This window comes from Salarias fasciatus, chromosome 19 (genome assembly GCF_902148845.1).
Source record: "Salarias fasciatus chromosome 19, fSalaFa1.1, whole genome shotgun sequence".
In the NCBI taxonomy this organism is placed as follows: Eukaryota; Metazoa; Chordata; class Actinopteri; order Blenniiformes; family Blenniidae; genus Salarias; species Salarias fasciatus.
Window position 1 is genome coordinate 6,405,231 of NC_043763.1, and position 20,448 is coordinate 6,425,678.

The following is a 20,448-nucleotide window of genomic DNA, read 5'->3' on the forward strand; positions in this document are numbered from 1 at the left end:
CTCCGCGTTCATATCTGTTGGATATGTGAACTGACTCTGTGGCCATGTCGGTTTCAGCGAGAACACGAGTTCCGTCGCTTAACCGTTTTGGTCCTTCTGGCCTGTTTGCCGGGTCCCGAGTGGGGTCGTGGACCAGGGCTTTCCCGCCTGCCGCTTGGTTTTTGCCGCGGCCTGCTGATGTTGTGACTGTGACGGTGCTTAGCGGGAACGGAAGTTCTGCCGCTTGCCGTGTTGGTCTTCTTGCTCGACTGCCGCGTCCCGGGTGGGGTCGCGGACCAGAGTTTTCTCCCCGCCTGCCGCTTGGCTCTGCCACGGTGTGCGGATGTTGTTACAGTGACGGTGTTCGTGGGAACAGGAGTTCTGCCGCTCGCTGTATTGGATCCTCTAGCCCGGCTGCCGCTTCCCTGTGTGGGTCGCGGACCAGGGTTTCCCGCCTGCCGCTGTGGCTTGCCCTGGCCGGCGTGTGTGTGTGTCACTGTGGCGATGTTTGTTCACGTCGCGGGCGGCGCTTCGGCGCATGGATGCCCGCCTCGTTCTTTGGGGGTTCTGCGACCGTTCTGGACGTACGGTTTGTTTACTTCCATCTTACGCACCAATCCCGTCAGCATGCCAGCTGGGAGTACATTCATCGACCTACGGCCTTCGCCTGGGTGTGTGCCACTAGCGAAGCCCGTAGGCGGGCTAAGCACTTACGAAGTAGAATTAGTAGTTACTGGATGTAACTCCAGTTCTACGAGTAAGTGCGTGCCCGCCTACCTGCTGGCCCAGCTGTCTGCTTCCCTTACTTGGCTGATTCAGAAGAAGGGAGAATGGCTGCCTCCAGCTCGGGGTATACCCTCGGGGGGCGTGGAGCCGCGCCATCGGGCGGCGGGGGATTGGTGCGTCGAGCTTTTGTTGTCTCAGTTGATTGGCTGCGCCAAGGGGAGTGCCACTAGCGAAGCCCGTAGGCGGGCACGCACTTACTCGTAGAACTGGAGTTACATCCAGTAACTACTAATTCAGGGGGTTGAACGACGCAGCGTTGCTGAAACTCGCTGTATCTGCTGCTTCGCCCTCTTATCGTGTGGTGTAAGGCCCCGCTAGTGAAAGCAACTTTGTGCAGCTTTCAGTCCATTGTGACATGAGTTTTGATACAGTTATACGACAGATATGTGAATTTCACGGGTTCATGATCAGGTCAGATTTTGAATGTGACTCTTTAGATCACATTACAGGTGCAGGAATTGTGTTTACAGATAAATGAAAAAGACCTGAAAATGAGTTTGTAGCTTTCAGACTGCAGACAGTTGAGGAAATAAAGCACCAAGGAGAAAAATGACTTGCAGTTCATTTTGCATTCAGGATGAAACAGACAGGATGATGGGAGATATTATATGTTGACAGCCATGAATGCGTCATCATTCAAAGAAAACATTGGCGTCCACTCTTCTATCACGACGAACTGGAAAATGTAATCTGGAATTTTTCCGCAGCGTGTTTCCCCTGCCTAATGTGGAATAAATCTTCTCAGGATCTTGTAGTGTGCGTGTTCTCACATGTTCACTCTCATGTTCAGGCTTTAATGCTGACACTATTTCTCCGGTAGCTTGAACTGCAACACTGATCTCCTGACTGGCAGCATCGGCACCATCTACTCACCTCGGCTCATTACATTGTGTCCCCTGAGGAGTTAAGAGCAGCGGGCCAGAGCGGACATATTATAACATGAAAATCAAAAACATGAAGTTTTGTCACTCTTCCTTTAACGTCACTGATCACAACAACAGTCGATGACGAGTGCCTCTGAGTCCAAGCAGTCAGCTGACTCTTCTGTACTTCAAGCTCCCTCATGTTTTCATATGACGTTTAAACTTCTTGGACGGGGTTCAGCGTCAAGCTGGAGTGCACGTGGATGACAACTCGCCTCGTTCCACTCTGTCTGCTCTGTATACATACAGGATCAGTCCACTATTATCCCGTTTTCTGGCTACAGTAACTCTACCAAAACTTTGATTTCACTTATCGGGTTCAGTCAGACTGAAACTATAATTCAGTGTTTTAGTTGTCGTGTAACCGTGGTAACACAGATGCGACCATCCGTGCAGGCATTCATACCCACAATGATCACATCGATGGATACATTTCTAAAGTGTAAAAACCAAATGGAGATCATGCAAACACCCCTGCACAGAGTCCCTGACCTGGGTTTGAACACGTGTCTCTGTCCCGACAGCACGAACCACTCCGGCAAAGTAATTTAATAAATTGTGTCTGCTAATGAATGGCTTTTTGTGACACTTACCATCACTTATTATTAATAAAGGGCAGGAAAACAGGTTTGAGAGATCTGACTCCTGGGCTTCACTCGTCTTCGCCATGTTTTTACCCAATAAAACACCAGAATGAAGCAGAAACAGTCAGTTACTGCAACACAGTGAAGATGTCTCTTATTGTAAATAACGCTAATATCAGAGGGATCTAGAGGGTTTAAGCTTTCACTGGAGGGTTACCTGCTGTGTGTCTGAAGTCTGCTTCCATCTGAATAACTGGAGTTTCATGTCAAGTGCTTCTCATTCCTCGCAGTCTTCTAATTTTCAGTGTTCCCAAACGAAGCAGGACAGACAGACAAAAGCCACAGTCATCGTTCCTGTAGACATTGTTTCACTCAGACGTTACAGTAGTTTCGCGCCGGCTGCGCAGGCTGTCGTCACACTGAGGGAAAGGTTTTCCAGCACCGATGCTTGGAAAGCTTTGTGAGTCACCACTCATGGTTACTCCTGCAGTTAAACCTCGCAATATCTTTTAAGATACCTTTTGTCAATCTACAGCTGCATTGTTGAGTAAAATATGAATGTAAATATTGCTTCCCTTTGTTTGGAACATTCTGTCCTTTCTGGACGAATTCAAGGACTGTAGCTGTGATAAGCCGGCGCTCGTCTTGTATATAATAAAGCTTCTTTCCAAGTTTACATCAGCTAAGTGGGTTTTTTTATTGCCTGGATGTGTCGGGGAGGTTTTACTGGGATCTACAGTACTTTGATTTTATTGTGAAGCAATACTCTAGAACGAACGAGCAACACAAGCCTGACTTGCATATTTTTGTGTGTGTTGTGTGTTGAAAAGACAAATCATACTGAGGTATGAAGCTTCAGTGTGGAATCGATGTCCTGTTGAGTTTGCATATTCTCCCTGACCTTGTGTTTGCATGGCTTCTCTCTATGTCTGCTGGTTTCTTCCCACGTTGAAACAATGCCTCTGATACAATGTCTCACCTGTAGGTGTGAGAGTGTGTGTGTGTTGAGTCTCTCTGTGTTTGCCCTGTGATGATTGGTGGCTTATCCATGGTGCATTCACACACACACTCGGCGGAACTCGCCACAACCCTGAGTAGAATGAATGATGTAGAAAGCAGAATGAACAATGGATGGATGAAATAATAATAATGATAAATGTCTGATGAATTAAAAAAATCCATCCTAACTTTTCAAAGCTGTAAACTGTATCATTAAATTCATGACTGACCAATGTTGTGTTGTTGTCGATAAGAAGCTTGCGATGGAGATAATGTAATAAAACGACTTGTTTTCTTTGCAAGTTCAAACTTAGACTGATCACATGCTATCCAGTTAATAACATTTGCTTGTGACGATCTGTTTACAGTCTGTGGTGTGGTTCCATGATCCAGACAGAGGGTGAAAAAACCCCCAGAAAAATCACCACTCTGCTTCTCTGTGCGCCTGTTTTGTAATTATTTCAACTGGACTAGAAAGAGATCGGATTGTCCCGTTTACATGAAGACTGATCAGAGTGACTGGATTGAGTCAGAACTTCCCAGAACCCCTCAGTGTTGCATTAACTCGATTGACTGAGTGTGTTGTGACCACAAATGAAACCTCTGAAACAGAAGTTCTCCATAAAGTGTGTGATCAGAACGAGAAGAGTACACAGTGTTTTTTGGGGGGGTTTCGTCTGCAGCGTCTCCTGCTTCCACCAGTTCTGCTTTGCTGCCATTGTTTTTCTGGAAATGAAGTGTGTGAAAGGTCATGTGGTGACTTTACGTAACAGACATGCACATAAAGCAATCCGATGTACCGTCTACATGGACTTGAATCGACTGGAGGGATTCCTGACTTGTGCTGATCAGTTAAAGATCGCCACGGTGCTAAAGTACTTAAAAACAGTCATCAGGCTGGGTGTCAGGTTTGTGTGTGTTTCAGAGCTGTGTGGCCACAATGCACTCATGCCTCAACTGAACAGCACTACAGCAGATGAAGGCTTGGTTTGCTTTTGTGATGCACACTATTTTTTTTTACATCATATTTTACATTTGGGGTAGTTTTTGATTGGACCAGAATCTCTGTGATCACAACCTAAAACACATAATGCACAGGATTTGATATGTAAAGATAATATAAATATGTAAGTGCATGCCTCATCCATTCTTGCATTAGAAGCCAGCTGCATCAGTTATGTAATGGTAACATTTGATGTATTTTTTCATCAAACCTAAAACAAACAGTCTGCAGTGGACAGAGCTCCTGTTCTGGGAATGTTGAGGTGCTCGACTTTCCCCTCTCAGAAGAACTAAAGAGTTGTTGACATATTTCAGGCTGGACCAGACCAGTGGACTGACCACACACTGAAACTCATCTGAGTTGAGAAATCATGTGTCAGTCTAGTTTTCTAGTTTCCAAATTTATCCACTTTTCTTTTTTTCTTTGTTTTTTTTCCCCCTGCAGAAACAATGATCCCGAGTTTGAACCCAAACAATATTGAATGTTAACTTTCCTCTAAAGAACTTTGCACTCTGCCTTCCCTGCAAATGGAGTTAGGTTTGTTGCTCTTGGTGAAACTTCACTAAGAAGGGGTTTGTTGTAAAGAAGCTGCTGATGGTTCAAACTGAAATAACACACGCGGGTGTGTGTGACTGTGTTTTGGGGGGGGGGGGTCTGATGCGCGCTGGTCGTGCAGATTGTGTCGTCTGACGGTGAAGTGGAGTGTAACCCTGCATGCCACATGATGCAGGTATATCTGTTACCTCCTGCGTTGTCGTTCACGTCACACCACATCCTGCCTCTTTCCCCTCCGCCCTCATGTTTATGTTCAATTCACAGAGAGCCTGAACACAGTGCGGCACGTGTCCGACGTAATGAATTCAGGGCGACTTTTATCAATCCCGTCTCGATGCTTTCAGTTTGGTTTGTGCTGATCTGAGAGGCTTAGACGTCTGGACAGACGTGTCTCCGTAACGTTGCCGGTCTGATGCGAAACAAGAAAGAGGGGCAGGTTCGGACAGGGCCGAGGGGTGTGTGGAGGGTATTTCTCCAGTCTGATTCTCATGAAGCAGTTTTTAGAAGTCTTGAGAAATGTGTAATCATCTCCACGGTGCAATTTAGTAACTCCTTTTTCTCTCTCTGTCTCTCTTGCAGAGGAGAAATGATGTGAAGCTTTAATTATTTTCATGCGTTTAATTTTTTTGAAGTATCTGCTCTTCACTGGTGTTTATTTCTCTGGCAGCAGCTTTTATTATTACCCATCCTTCCATTCATCCATTCATCCATTGTGATGTGACTTACAGTTGCATCTGGACAGTTTATAGTCACCAATAAATCTTAGATGCAGGTTTTTGAATTGTGTGCATGCACAGGGAAAACATGCAAACTCCAAAAGGAAGCGCTCTAGAGAGAAGTGATCCAACAGTTTGATGTTTTGTGTTTTCAGGATGGAGTGGTGAGGAAGTGGATTCAAAGCAGCAACACAGAACACAAACTTGTTTTTGTTGCGATAGGTCCATCATTTAAAATTTAATGGATCTGAAATTATTCAATAAACTCGGATTTTAAATCAAACCTGAGCTTTTTCCTCATCAAGTGGATGAATGATTTGAAGGAATCAATTAGAAATGTACAGAAAACACTCTATATTATTGTTTTGTCTTTATTCATTTGTAGGTTTTTTTTTCTGTGTTCATATCAGAGTGAAAAAGCTAAGCAGTGAGTGGTAGTTTAAGATAGAAAATAAATATTTGTGGATGAAGTGGAGTTTTTACCAATACTGCATCGGGTAAAAGATCAACGAAAGGAAATAATAAAGATAAAAATGCACCAGATTCAGTTTTGTGCCTAAAAACTAAGAATTCACAATAATCATTCAATTTCCAGGGAATATTATCAGATATGTTTGACCTATTTGACCCACGCAGTCCAGTTGTCAACAAGCTTTTCTTCCTGGAGGTTGAAGGTTAATCTCCTCAGGCTTTATTTTTTATCCATTCGTCCATTTATGGGATGTTCAGGAATAATCACTTTTTCCTCATGAAATATTTACGCGTCTTGTCAAGGTGCAAAATATCATTAAAAAGTGCCTGAAAAATTTAAGGATATAAGAACCTCTGTCCAGAAAAGTTGTATTTAAGGACGTCCTAAAAATACTTTGCTCACAAAACGTTGGGGAATTTCAGCTTTGCACTGATTGTCCCTGAACTTTTGAATGCACGTGCGCAAAAGTTCAGTGTTTCATGACCCTCTGCTGTTGTTGACTTTTTCTTCAATAAACTGTATGAGTTGAGGAAATCACCGTTACATGTTTCAACTTAAATGCTGTGCTTTCACGATACAACACCACTTGTGTGAACTTTTTACTTTTTCCATAAATTTCCCCCAAAAGCCAAAAAATCCCTGCCTTTTTGTGAGTAGTGCTTCTTCCAGGAGCCACTTTACCGAACCCACACGGTCTTCAGCACATGGGATTAAGTGTTCCTTCTGTTTAAATGTAATAAAGAAGTGGACCAAACAGCTAAACTCCCTCCGGGCGTTTGACTTTGTATAAGTTACACGCTTCAATCCAGTTTCAGTTTGACTGAAATTACCTTCCTTTCCCCCCCTTCATCTAGTTTTAATGTATTCAGCATATTGGGTGTTGGTTAAATAGGCAATTATGGCCGTGTATTTAGTTTATATAGACGGACTACAGTCTCAACTGGCATCCGTTATTGAGAGATAGCCGGGCTGTGTTGAAGTTATGGTTCAGCCCACACAGCCTGCTTGCCAGAATTACATGCCACAGCTATAAATTACATCCGATTTGCCTCGATTGTATTAGAGACACTTGTCATTACTGCTTTGTTTGCGGTCCTCCATGATGCAGCACACGTCCGTGAATCCTCCCGTCTCTGTTTACTGCCGGGGAATTTATCAAAACAGTCTTGCCACCAGATGTCTGCTCATTTCAGCGTTTCTGTTTCAAATCCATTTTTTTTAATTTACACGTCACAAAAGCGTAATTGTAACACACTCCTCCCCCACACACACCCCTCTTTCCTGCGGATTTGCTTCCTCTCACTGAAACCTGAATGAAGCGCTCTCGCAGTGTGACGCCCATCAGATTTCAGCCTGTTTATCCACATCTGGGCTGTAAACATCAGTTGCGGGGTTCACCCTTTAATACCTCCAGCAGCGACAGATGGTGCCTTTAAATATGTCAGTGATTAATATGGATGCAATTACTAATGCGGAGCGGGTGATAATGCGAGGCCGTCATTAACGTGCGCCGCTGCCCCACCCATCACTCCAGGCCTGTGTGCCATCCCGGTAACCAGATCGGCGTTGTCCCAGGCTGACTTCACTGCTGTTTACGGCCCCGGCAGTGACTGGAGCAGCCTGTTTCTGCTGTGTGTTTTTCAGACGGTTACTATGTACTGGTACCACATGTGATTGATTTCTGCTTTTGTGTGACTCACCGTGTCGGCTCCCGACCATGGGAAGTTTTTCCATTCCTTCAGATGTCGTGCATTCCCCCTGTCGTGCCTCCTCAGCACAACGTAAACTATGTTTAAGACAAGAAGACGGCTTTTCTATTCCATTGTGTATCTACAGCGATAACGAAGACTTCCACCCTGCTCTTCTCAGTGTCACCAGACCCTTTAGATCAGATCAGATTGTTTTGCTAAAGAAGAATTTGGATCCTCTACAAATAGAAATCCTTTCTTGATGTCATTTGAGGATTCTGTCTTCGTCTTTATCCTGGTTTCACAACAACTATTTTAATGTGTGTAGTGTTTTCTAGAAACAGCAGTCTTTTTCACATGTGTGACCATGTGCAGACTTCTTTTTAAAACATGTTTTTAATCTTGTTTCAGGGATTGATCATTTCAATTCACTTACTCCCCCTTGTGGCAAAACAATAACACAATACTGTACTGACTGGACTTATTTACATTATTCTGGCTGTATAATAGTTTATTTCACTGTTCTGCAAATAATAGTTAAACTTTTTTTTGTATTTTCTAAAGTGTGAATTTTTTTATTACAAGGTGCAGGAATATTATTTTATTTGCTCATTTCCCATATATTCAAGATATTAAGTGCAAGTTATTCACTTTAAAGCAATATGACATACCGGTAATATGAATAACATAGGGAAACACAGTCACTCAACTTTGTTTTTATTGATCACATCATTGTTTAAATAAAAATTGCTGCAGTGATATACGATCTAGTAATATTTATCAGTACCAAATTTAGATTAGTATGATTTTATCTATTTTCTTATTGCATTGTTATTTAACAACTAATAATTTTCTTTATATTAAAGAGTGTTTTTGATTGGACGTTTCTGTTTCGTGACATTCTGGATGAGGTTGCCTAAATGAAAATAGGTGCTTTCATGTCGTTTATAAAGCTTGAAAATATCATGAAAACTCTACTCTTATGTGTGCAAAATCTTGTCAGAGGATAAGAGTGAAAGGGATAAATAAATCTTGATTAAAAAAAGTGTAAATCTTCCCTGCTGTTGACGCTATTTTGGGGAAAATGCTGTATTTTCCAACAAAGCAGAGCAATGTTTTTTATTTACAGTGCTGAAGCTGTGGCTGTGGTTAATGGGAGGCGGCCCTCGCGTCCTTAAACCTCAAATCCCTGACAACAGCTCTCGCTTTCCTCTGTTTACATGTTTGATTTCATTCTGATCTCACTCCCCAAACTGACCAATCAGGGGCGAGCGCGCCCTCAGATGGGGAGCAACAGTGGGATGCTGGGCGTCCCGTTAAACAGTGACCCGGGAGGGCAGGATGGAGGGGAGGGGGGGCACAATGGAGAGGGACGGCAGGAATTAGGCTGGGGAGGATTAGAGGCTGAGCTCTGATTGGCCGCAGAGACCTTCTCTGCTCTGCATGGAGAGGAACTCACAATAACAACTTCATCACAAACAAGGAAGATTGTTATCCTCTCTGCGTTATTCACTCATTCCAGGATGCGTTTTCAGCTGATGGATTACAGATTTTACCTCTTAGATACACGTCTCTTCTTTCTTTAACGCAACTTTGCTGGACTTTTCCTGGCGCAGCCATGGTGGTGCTTCTGACTAACAGGCGCTCTTCTAATTTCTACTGCTTTCCAGCGTCTTTCAAGAGGAAAGGTGAGCGAAGCGGCGCTGGTTTGATCAGTTTGGCTGTTTCAGTCTGTGAGGCAACACAGATTTTCAAGAGGTCTCTAATGGCTCGTGAGGCAATAAAGCAATTCACTTATGATCATTCAGTGTTGCCACAAACCATAAAAACTGCAATCAGTGTGCGATATTACTATATACAGTTTGTTTTAGCTATCAGTGTTTGTCAGCTTTGAGATTTTGCAGGTGTTTAAATGAGTTTGGATGGGTTTTTTTATTCATGTCAGAGCACTCATAATGCGGTTACAGAAGAACAAGGTGAAAATTAGCTGTGATTACTAAGCACTCGCTGGCCAAGGCTAATTCCAGCACTGTCTTACAATGCCAGTGGAGCGCTGTCTGTGGCTAAATGCGGAGCGGCTGACACTGTTACATAAAGGTGCCCTGACAGGCTGTTAGCCCAGTGATCCCAGCCCGTGCCCTGGAAGCATCAGGACACCACATGCCACGCGCCAGGTGGCGTGCATGTGGGAACTGACAGGCCAACACCTAGCGTCTGAAGACACATTGCTCCTGAGTCTTGTTAAAATTGAGCTGAAGTCGAAATGAAAATGAATTTTCTTTTTAAACCTGTGTCTCCTGATTTTGGTGTCACTGACTGTGCCTGAATGTAATAGTTGTCTCAAAATACTGAACATTCTTGTAAATATTTAGATAGACTTTTGTGCTGTCTGTGAATGATTTAACTGATTTATTTGGTATTTGGAAAGACCTGATATTAATTTAATCAGCATTGCTCTCACTGGTTTAAAAATAACATTCTTTAGCTGCATTAAAAAAAAAGCGTAATACCGGACATATGCAGCTAACAGTAGATTTTTTGATGCGATAATCTCTTCTTTAAAGTCATTGTCGGTCTAATCCTGCTTAGGTGAGTCTGGTGTTCAGTCCGTTTTAATGACACTCACACACTGGTGTGTTAACTCTTCCGAGCTCTGAGTTGATCCATGCTGACCCCCACCCCTCCTCTCCCCTTTCTCTGTTTCAAGCCGTCCCAAAGCGAGATGACGACGACGACAAGACGCTGGCGCCGCCGCTGTTCCAGGAGAACGTGTTCATCGAGAGCAGCAGGCCCAAGTACCTGGAGGACCTTCACACTGAGGCCCTGGAGGGGCTGAAAATGATGCAGCAGGAAGGTACGAGACACAGGACTGAGACCAGTTTCAAATTATATGGGTTGAAGCAATAAAATAATACCATCACAACCTATAAATCTCAACCGCAAATGTTTCCCTTTATTTTTATGCAGAAAAACATGCCGTCATTTGAGGAACATTGTGGAACACAGTCACAATAAATTATTTGATTGCGGCCAAGAAATCTAAAAACATTGTATTAAAAAAACCAAACCCTTGTTCTTGTTGCAGAAACCAGTCTTGGGGTGGAGTGCCAGGACAACGAGAGCACTATTGTGAGTAGCTCATCATACATGCTGAAGTTCTTTTTTTGCACACATTTATTCACATTTATTCGATAACGAGTCATTTTTCCTTTCAAGCTACAAAATAAGTGTCTTCTCCTTTTGGTAGTCGGCAGTGACGATGCAGACGGACGGGGAATGCGGAGGCTTTACGACAGACAGCACCATTCCTGACACGTCCTCCGTCGTCTCTGTGCAGTCGTCAGTGTCCACAAAGTCCTCTCGCTCTGGACTCACCAGGCAAGGTGAGGAAAGCAGAGGACCAAGTGCTACCGATTCATTCTTTTGCAATATATATATTTTTTTTTTTACTGAAATTCGACTTTTACTTGATACGGATTAAATATTTGAAATAAAAACCTGCTTGTGAACAAGAGACTGGTGGATTCACAACAATCAGATAATGACAGAAAACTTCCTTCTAAAGTTCATGCTTTGTTTCTGATTTTGCTCTCCTCTTTAGGATCAACATTCAGACCTTTGAACTCTGGAAAAGGTGGTGAAAAGTCCAGATCGAGGAGGAGACACAGGAAGACGGTTGCTGGAATCCCGCAGCACGTTCGGAAAGAGCTCGGTGAGGAGTGTTTATTTGTGTAGAAAGGACCGTGCAGGGCAAAAAAAAAAAAATCTTAGAAAAAACTTTTATTAAATTCTTGTTTCCTGCTAGGTTTGGACAGAGTTGGCTGGATGATGGCGCCAAATGTAGCCGAGGAGCAGCTTTATAATGGGGAGAGTGATTACAGCTCCACCACTGAGGGACCAGAGTCGCCTGACGGAGCCAGTACGGGTCTTCGGGCCACCAGCGTCATTCATCCTCTCAGCAAAGATCGAGTCGAGCTGCACACTGCCGCCCATGCCGGCCTCGACCTGGGCCTCCTCCAACACCTGGACCCTCACTGTGCGGCTGAGCAGAGGCCACAGTCGCTGGCCGCCCACTGGATAAACAGCACCTCCAGCCTGCAGCAGGAGCCCCCCAGCCCCGTCATGTCCATGTCGCCCCAGGCGGCCTACATGTCCAAAATCATCCCCAACGCAGTGCTGCCGCCCTCCATCGACGTGGTTGAGATCAGCCGCGGCCGGAGTCGCAACAGCGTGCGCACCGTCAGCAAGAGCAGCCTGGTGCTGTCCAGCCCGGCGCCCTCCCGGGCTTCTTCCCGCTCCAGCAGAACCACCTCCTCCAAAGCCTCCACCATCACCTCCGCCTCTCGCCACAACAAGCCCAGTCTGTCCGACAGCAACTGGAGCAACTCCGACTCCTCCGACACTTTGGTGTCGAACTCCTCGACCATCTCCACCAGCAGCACCCCCAGGCAGAGGAGATCTCAGGATGGAGAAGCCAAGGAGGACAAAGTTAGTGTTCACTCCAACGGCAAACTCATTCAGGGAGATGACACGAAGAGGGACGGACAGTTTGGGCGCAGCCTTTCTATCATGAAGGCCAAGAGGGCTCCTCCACCTCCGAGCCGCTCCTACTCCCTCCATAATAAGATGAAGCGGCGGTCACGGGACCTGGCCGTTATCTTGAATCCAAGAGAGAACAGCTCAGCCCAGGTTGAGGAAAACGGAAATGACAAACACGTGTCTTCTCCAGTATGTACTAATCCCGGCTACCATGCTGACACCAGTTCTCTGGATGAGTCCACAGAGTCTCAGTCAGTCAGTCCCAACAAAGCTCTGCCGCAAGTAGTGAAGACCGACGTTTCCGCACCAGAGACAAAGCAGGCTTCAGGCAAAGAAAATAAGCTCAATAACACAATCTCCCCGTCCAGCGGCTACTCCAGTCGAGAGGCTTCCTCACCACAGCTTTCCAAACAGTCTGTCCACTCATCTCCGAGGCACAAAAAAGGCATCTTTGCCAAGCTTCAGAGGTTATTTCCTGGGTCCAGTTCTTCCGATCCAGCTTCTTCCTCTGCGGCACCTGCAGGAATTCCTGAAAATGCTGTTGACACAGCCGTCGTCAGCCCTTCTGTTCAAGCCTTGAGAGAACTCTTCAACATTCCCGACACCCCAAAGTCCACGCACCCCCGCCCCCTCCCCCTGAGGTGTGGGCTCACAGCAAACGTTCGTTCGAGTTGCTCTTGGGACCCCCGGCTCCCGAGAACGTTTACGCCATCATCAAGAAGAATCCGAAGGACAGGAGACAGCAGAGGCAGCCGCCGTCTGCGTCTACAGACGGCTTGGCGGGAGAAAGAAAACAGCACAGCGCAGCTGTAGAGTCTGTTAATAGATCAGTACACATGCAGAATGCAAAGAAAGTTCAAGAAAGTGGTGTTTTGATTGCAGAGATTCACAGAGAGAACACTGAAAGACTGGCTCAGAAAGTTGACTTGAAAGAAAACGGTAAAGACGAGAAGGTTAGAGGAAGTGATATATTAAATGGCATGTTGGCGAAGGCTGTAGAGAAACGTAAAGAAAGGCTGGAAAGAAGAGAAGATGAAATGAAGACGCCCACTCAAGCTACTGACCGAACGACTCGCGTAGATGCAGTTTCTGCTGTTTCATTAGTGCGCTGTTCTCCCTCGCCGTCTCCTTCTTTGGTGCACCGTATCGTCCCACCTCCACCCGCGCAGACCACTGCTGCAACAGTTGTGGTCTCCCCAGAGTCGTCTTGGCCTCCACCACCACCACCCATGGCACAAGTGAGCCCAAGGAGCCCCGATGACCTTGATTTCCCTCTCCCGCCTCCCCCGTTGTTTGCTGAGGGGGCGCCGGTTCTGCCTGTTCAGGTGCCACCAAAAGCGATGACAAACGCCGAAACACAACAACCCGGTTCTGTTCAGGAGAACACACCCCCACCTTTAAACATCCCTCCTCCTCCGTCTTATACAGCTCCCCCTCCACCAATGACAGCGGTCGCTCCCCTCACGATAAGTAAAATCACAAGTTCTCTTCCAGTGATTGAGGAGGTTCTGACCCCCCCTCCTGCAGAGGACTTGGCTGTGAAGCCTAAAGACTCCATCCCTACACCGCTCACGGTGGTATCAGTTAAAACTTTTATTGACGCCCCCCCTCTGCCTCCTGAAGGCATCCCTCCTCCCCCTCCTCAACTCAATGCTCCTCAGTTGATTGCAGAGGTAACGAGTGTCAGCGGGTTTGCTCCACCACAGAGTATTCCACCTCCACCACCGCTGCCCGCCCAGCAGCAGGCCGCAGATATAAAGATTATCGTCCCACAAGAGAGAGTCTCCCATGAAACCTGCTCCTCCGACAGTATTCTTGCTCCTCCCGAAAGTATTCCACCTCCGCCCCCTGTAGATCGTCTCCTCCAAGCGCAGATCAACGCTGTGAAAACAAGTGACACGGCCACCAATGTGCACGTCTCTTCGCCAGAGCAGGCTCGAGATTCTACGCAGATAAACATCATTAGTCCCTCTGCTCCTGCTGTACAAGAGGAACCCATGGTCACCCCGTCTCTCCTGCAGATGGTAAAGCTTCGCTCCGTCAACAGCAGTCCTGAACCCCCTAAAGCCGAGGAGCGACCGCAGGCTGTGGTCAAGATGAGAAAGCCTCCGTCCGGTAACGGCCCGACCTCGTCTCCCAGTGGAGAGGCTCCTCAGAAGCCCATCAGAAGATCCCTGATCATCACCTCTCCCTCACCCACTTCTCCACCTGCCATAGTCACGCCGCAGCCACCTCCACCGAAGTCTGTGTCTTCATCCGCCATCGAGCCGGGTGTGGAGAGGTCGTCCTCTTCCATAGCTGCTGCTGCCTCTGTGGTTGCACCTGCTTCCACATCCACGGTCACCTGCACTGTGGAAACGCCCCCCACTGCCACATCTGCAGCTCCGGCAGTTGCAGTTCCACCCGTAACCTCATCCACAGCCACCTCTGTTCAGGAGGCCTCACCTGCCACAGCTGCTGCTTCACCTGTAAATCCTGCATCTGCATCCACAGTCGTCTCTTCCGTTGAAAACTCTCCTCCAGAGACCTCCGTCTCTCCATCTGTTGAGGTTTCTGATGCGTCTGCATCCACAGTCGTCTCCTCTGTGGAAAACTCTCTTCCTGATACGACCGTTGCTCCATCTATTGATATTTCACCTGCATCCACAGTCGTCATCTCCGTGGAAAACTCTCCTCCAGAGACCTCTGTCTCTCCATCTATTGAGGTTTCAGATGCGCCGACAGTCGTCTCCTCCGTGGAAAGCTCTCTTCCTGATACGACTGTTGCCCCATCTATCGATATTTCCCCTTCACCTGCAGCCACAGTCGTCACCTCTGTGGAAACTGCTCCTCTTGAGACGACTGCCGCTTCATCCATTGATAATTCACCTGCACCTGCAGCCACAGTCGTCTCCGTGGAGGTCTCGTCTTCTGCCACAACTCCTGCTCCCACCCTGCCGGCTCCACCTACATCTACATCTACAGTGGTCCCGCCGGTTGAAACCTCCCTCCCTGCTACGACTGCTGCTCCCACTGTCGTGGTTTCGTCTGCATCGACATCCACAGTCGTCACATCTGTGGAAAAATCTCCTCCAGCTGCTCCTGCATCTTCGTCCAGAGTCGCCTCCTCCCCTGCAGAGAAGTCTCCTCCAGCCACAGCCGCTGTTCCTCCGATCGTAGTTTCCCCTGCGTCCTCAACCACAGTTGTGTCCCCGGTTAAGAAGTCTCCGTCAGCCACGGCGACTCCTTCCATGAACCTGCAGGAGGCGATCCGGCTGAGGACGGCAGCCCGGTCCAAAGAGTCACCGGCGTCTCGCCTCAGTCTGAACTCACCAACTTCTCCAAAGGACTTCCGGAAGTCCCCCACCAGCACCGCGAGCTTCATCTTCTCCAAGACCAATAAGAAGGTGGTGATCGAGACCAAGCCGGAGGCTCCGGTAGGCGCACAGAAGAGCCCGGCCCTTTCTCCGTTCGCTAAAGCCGTCAGCGAGGCGGAGTCACTGAAGAAGGGAGTCAAGGTGCCGCCGCCTGTCGCAAAGAAACCCAAATCCAAAGGCAAAGAAGCTGAGAGCAGCGGAGGCACGGAGGGCGGCGCAGGGCGGGAAGCACAGCAAGAGACGGTCAGAGGTGAGAGAGACCGACTCTGAAACATCACACTAAGCGGAAACTAGTTTCCAGTTTGTCCTGAGTTATTATCAATGCAGGGAAATGTTTTCTCTCCCGTTAGTCATCACGCAAAGTGGTGTATCATTAGAGTCCTGCTCTTGAAGTTGTCCAACTCGATCGGCTTAAATTCAGATCAGCTGTTATTTGACTGTACGTTCAGTTTGTGTTCTGTCAAACTAACTCCGTCTGCCTCTCCAAACTCCAGACGCTGCAGAGAAAACGAACGGCACAGCGGGAACTGTTGGAGGAGAAGGGTCGACATGATTGTTAAAGACTGAAGGGGATCTGGACCGGCTTCACGAAAAACACTGAATACACATCCAGTCTTGGCGTGTGAGAGGAAACACTTATTTCAACAAAACTGCGTTCTGAGAACTTGTTTGGGTTTAATGTTAATGGTGTGGGTCTTACTTTCTGAAGTGCTCATCTTACAAAGTACTTTTTTTTTTCTTCCTTTGCCAGTGGGTCTTCTGAGCTTTAACTTGCAAGAGATGGGAATATAGCGCCCTCTAGTGTCACACAGTGATTGTTCCACTTACGTCCTGCTGAATCGGAGCTTTAGTCGGTGCTTGTTGGGACTTTTGGGCGCTCCTCTGTAAATACATTGTGTATATTTAACATATCCTGTAATGATGGATCTGTTCTACAGACTTCTGCTCTGTGTATTATCCAAAAGAGTTTTCACACCAATTATATATGTTGAAAAAAATTATTAAGTTATTTTTCCAATCCTGTTCAGAGGAGGGTCTTCTTTAAGGTGTGTTAAATCCAAACACTATGATTGTACACATTGATTTATATATTCAAATTTATGCTCACTAAAAACCCTCGTCACTTTTTCTTTTCCCCTCCAAAGTGATCCTTCGTGTGACGACGACGACGCAGAAAAACACATTGATTTGATTCTGGAGAACATTTTGGTTTGGCTGCTTTGTGTTACTGAAAACAGAGGCGATGCTTTTTCTTACAGCTATGACAAACAGTGGGATATTTCTTTGATCTATATTTCAAACTGGTTTTAGAGACTGTAAGAAAATCATTTATAAAGAAAATAAAGATTTATGGAGAAATTGTTTTTACCTGACTGAATATCTTGATTTCAGCTGACACTGTCTCTTGATTTTTTTTTTCTTTCATGTACTTTAATTCTCATGTAGATTTAGAACAATCTGGAATACTTCTGCAAAAACATCATGTAATATCTGATTCATACAATTTTTCTTCAGTCAGAATACCTGTTATGATTTTTTTTTTTTTTTTCCATATGGATGCATCATTCTCCCATCTTTCATACGAAATGGACAGATCTGATGCTTGGACTCAAATGCAAATTGATCAGAAGTGGAAAGAACAGATTTCTTTAATATAAAACATACTTAAAGGCATTTTATTCAATTTCGCTTCATTTGAAAGACTATCAAAAGAATAAGCTTTACAAAGAAAATGGTCAAAAGATTTCAGTAATTCAATTAACTCGGGATTACTGCCTCTAATCAACTGAATGAGAGAAATCAATAAGAATGTTTCGTCAAACACTTTTGTGATTCACTCAAAAGGGCAATTGGAGAAAGTTAAACATCTGAAGCCCCCAAAGAAATTCAGCTTACTGGACTAAAAGCTCCATGCACTCTGTCTGGACAAAGGGAATTAGTCTAGTGGTGAAGTGACTCAATACCACCACCTAGTGTACAACAGAGGCATACACGTTTATCTCCCTTTTACGTGTCAGGGAAATTACATAATTTATAATGAAAATACTAAAATTACTGAAGTATGCAATTTTAATTACACTTCATTTAAGATTAAACAAAAGTTGACATCACTGAAATATTTCCTCAGGAAGAGATCAAACTCCAGTCGGTGCTTTTTAGATGTGATTTATTGAAACAAGGACAAAACAAAAAAGGGAAAACTATCTCCAACATTAGCTCCATGTGAAATACCAGGTCTTCTCCTGGTCCTCTGCTGGGCTGCTGTCGTTCTTCCACTGCATTTCAGAAGACATCACAGCCTCGTTCCCTCCGTGAGGAACATCCTCCTCCTCATAGTCGTCCAGCTCCACCCAGGGATGGAGAGTTTCACCCTCCTGATCGAGATTAATCTCCAACTCATCTCCCTGTGAATAATCCACCTCCTCATCTGCTGATCCCTCCTCTGCAAACTCATTGATGTCCCTCACTTCAAAGTCGTCCCACCAGCTCTTCAAGCCGTCCTCCAAAAACGTAAAGTCATCAAATAAATCAGGCTCAGTCATGTCTCCAAGTTCAGCTTGGCTTTGGTTCTCTTTCTCTTCGTCTTCTGTAATTTTCAAGAGTTTCTCGTGACTTTGTTGCTCTTTAAAGTCGTGGTTTGTCTCCTGGTCTTCTCTCTTCATGTCGAAGGGCAGGAAGCCGTCGTCTGTCAGCGACGGCTGATCGGAGATCAATAGCGGCATGCTGCTGGCCGAGCCTGAGAAGAAGGAACACAGCTATAAATTTCAGATTACAGGTTTGATTGGGACTAGAGCGAAGGCTTTACACTGTCACAGACCTTCCATGATGGCCCTCCGGGCTTTAGAGGTGGCACAGTGCGACTCACAGCATTCACAGATGGAGTCGTCTCCAGTGAGAGCTCTCCACCTGGAACCACAAACATCCACATCACAAAACATCTAAATATCAATCCTCATCACCGGGTTTAACCAGGACCCACCTGCTGTCTTTGTAGGTGCAGGACTTGTGTTCAGGGCTGGGGTCCCCTGATGCCACCAACAGCTTACAGTTGATGTTCACCTAAAATAACCAGAAAACAATTTAGAGAACTGTTGTATGAACAGAAATCTAATCAATAGCGGCGTCTGAGTTGTGACCTCGGTGTCGGGGTCAGCGGTGAACTGGAAGGCCTTCAGAGATAATCTCAGGGTTTTGTGAGTCCGAGAGATGAACTGCGAAGCTCCAGGTTCCCTCCTGCTGTCCAGCATGCAGCTGTGGATGAAAATCAGCCGTAAAACGAGAAAAACAACAACAAAATACCATAAGTGGTTCTCCAATGCCTGTGCTCTACGTACCCCAGGTTGTCTATGATGCTGTACTTGAGGGATGATTTGGAGCCTCTGGACGGGGTTGCAAAGCAGTTACTGATGTAGAGTTTTCCTCCAGGCGGGAGGTGAGGAGCAGACACCTGGACATTAATCGTTTCCCCGAGGTAGTAAGCCCGAGATTTCACTGGACTGGTCCATGAATCTGTGTCCATATGACAAGACACAGAATAGTCTGAGATTTGACATCGTGACTTTTGTCTCATTCGATTTCATTTTTAGATTTCTGTTTAAAAGAAAATGAAACACCTTATTATGCATGCAGATACCTTTACTTTTGCTTAACTGATCGATGAGTAGTTTTCCACCTGTGTTAAAAAAAAAAAACCTCTCAATAATCTAGAAATTGTGCACTTTTTACGCATACCATCCATTAAGGAGATCTCGAAGTCGCTCCGTCGTCCTTTCAGACTTTTACGCACGACCACCGTGTCCCACGTGGGCTGCACGGCCAGCTGGTGCACATGGTGGTCCCTGAGTCAGGAAACATGATGAAGAACTGACCATTTCTCCACACAAATGATGCTCAAATCAGCGCGTGATGTGGACAAACCTCGGATAGTGGCATTCGATGTCCACGCTGAGCCTGTGCGCTCTGGGTCGTTTGTGCGAAGGCTCGTAGTGAAGCACGAACTTGTAGACCAGATAACCGTGAGGCAGCTGTCAGGAGGACAAACACCGTGCCTTATTTTATGATGAACGCGGGGAGAACGGTTCGGGGACGGCTCACCTCTCGCACTCCGTCGCACGCGGTGAGCGGATAGGTGAAGAGCAGGTCTCCGTTCGGCCCGAGGACTCCGTTGCTCCTGCAGCCGCGTCCCAGCCGCAGCTCCTCCGCGTCCGCGCCCAGGTCGTAGAAAGCCGGTTTGACCCGCACCACCAAGTCCGAGGCGGAGCAGCTGACGGACACATCCGGGAGGCGGCCGGAGTCCGGCTGGATCTTCGCCTCGGGACGCACGTGCGGAGGAGACCTGCGGCTGGATTTGGAGGAATCGGGCTTGAAAACTTTCTTCTTTCGAGTAATTGGGGATTCGTGGGTTTTCTCTGCGCCGTTGAAGAGGCCGAGTAATAAAACACCCCAGAAAATGAAAAGACACCGCTTTGTTTTCATTCTGTCGTTCAGTTTCAATCCGCGCGTAAAACCGGTGCGCGGCCACAGCTGGACTCAATTAGACCGGATCACCTGCAGCTGCGGCCTCACAGCAGCAAACACTCTTCATTTATCTACTCTCTTCTTTTCTTCACTTATCTCTTGGTTTATATAAATGAATTAAAAATGTTAATAAATAAATGAATGAAAGGCAATTCTTAAGCATTTTTTAAAAATTGATCAGTACATTATAATCGGATAAATATGAATTTAGTTCAAGGTTGAAATGAAGAAAAGCGCAGGGTGGGGGGGTTATAAATTCAATAATGATTTTATTAATGTATTTTTATCATTTTTATTTTTTTATGAAATCATCTCATCTACCAGATTTCA

The 20,448-nt window shown here is 46.1% G+C and overlaps 2 protein-coding genes across 2 annotated transcripts in view; one reads left to right on the forward strand and one right to left on the reverse strand.

Moving 5' to 3' along the window:
• The window catches only part of LOC115407237 (mucin-17-like), a 36,558-nt gene extending 19,594 nt beyond the window's left edge, over positions 1-16,964 (forward strand). Inside the window, 7 exon segments of the mRNA XM_030117594.1 lie at positions 10,413-10,559; positions 10,791-10,834; positions 10,953-11,088; positions 11,307-11,417; positions 11,511-12,845; positions 12,848-15,850; positions 16,095-16,964. Of these exon segments, the coding sequence (XP_029973454.1) occupies positions 10,413-10,559; positions 10,791-10,834; positions 10,953-11,088; positions 11,307-11,417; positions 11,511-12,845; positions 12,848-15,850; positions 16,095-16,153 (4,835 nt within the window). The 3' untranslated portion in view covers positions 16,154-16,964.
• An 849-nt stretch (positions 16,965-17,813) lies between these two features.
• Positions 17,814-20,076, reverse strand: LOC115407109 (zona pellucida sperm-binding protein 3). Its single transcript, XM_030117469.1, has 8 exons — positions 19,696-20,076; positions 19,519-19,625; positions 19,333-19,439; positions 18,936-19,110; positions 18,738-18,852; positions 18,581-18,660; positions 18,419-18,507; positions 17,814-18,337 (listed from the first exon to the last, which is right to left on the reverse strand). Exons 1-8 carry the CDS (start codon positions 20,074-20,076, stop codon positions 17,814-17,816), a joined length of 1,578 nt encoding a protein of 525 aa, XP_029973329.1.
• Between the last annotated feature and the right edge of the window lie 372 nt (positions 20,077-20,448).

Bases quoted from the DNA above. Each gene is read 5' to 3' on its own strand.
- LOC115407109 (XM_030117469.1), bottom strand. From the start codon at position 20,076: ATGAAAACAAAGCGGTGTCTTTTCATTTTCTGGGGTGTTTTATTACTC. The intron at 18,853-18,935 runs GTACGTAGAGCA...TTTCATCCACAG, and splicing joins AGCATCATAGACAACCTGGG to CTGCATGCTGGACAGCAGGA. The intron at 18,508-18,580 runs GTGGGTCCTGGT...TTGTGGTTCCAG, and splicing joins TGCACCTACAAAGACAGCAG to GTGGAGAGCTCTCACTGGAG.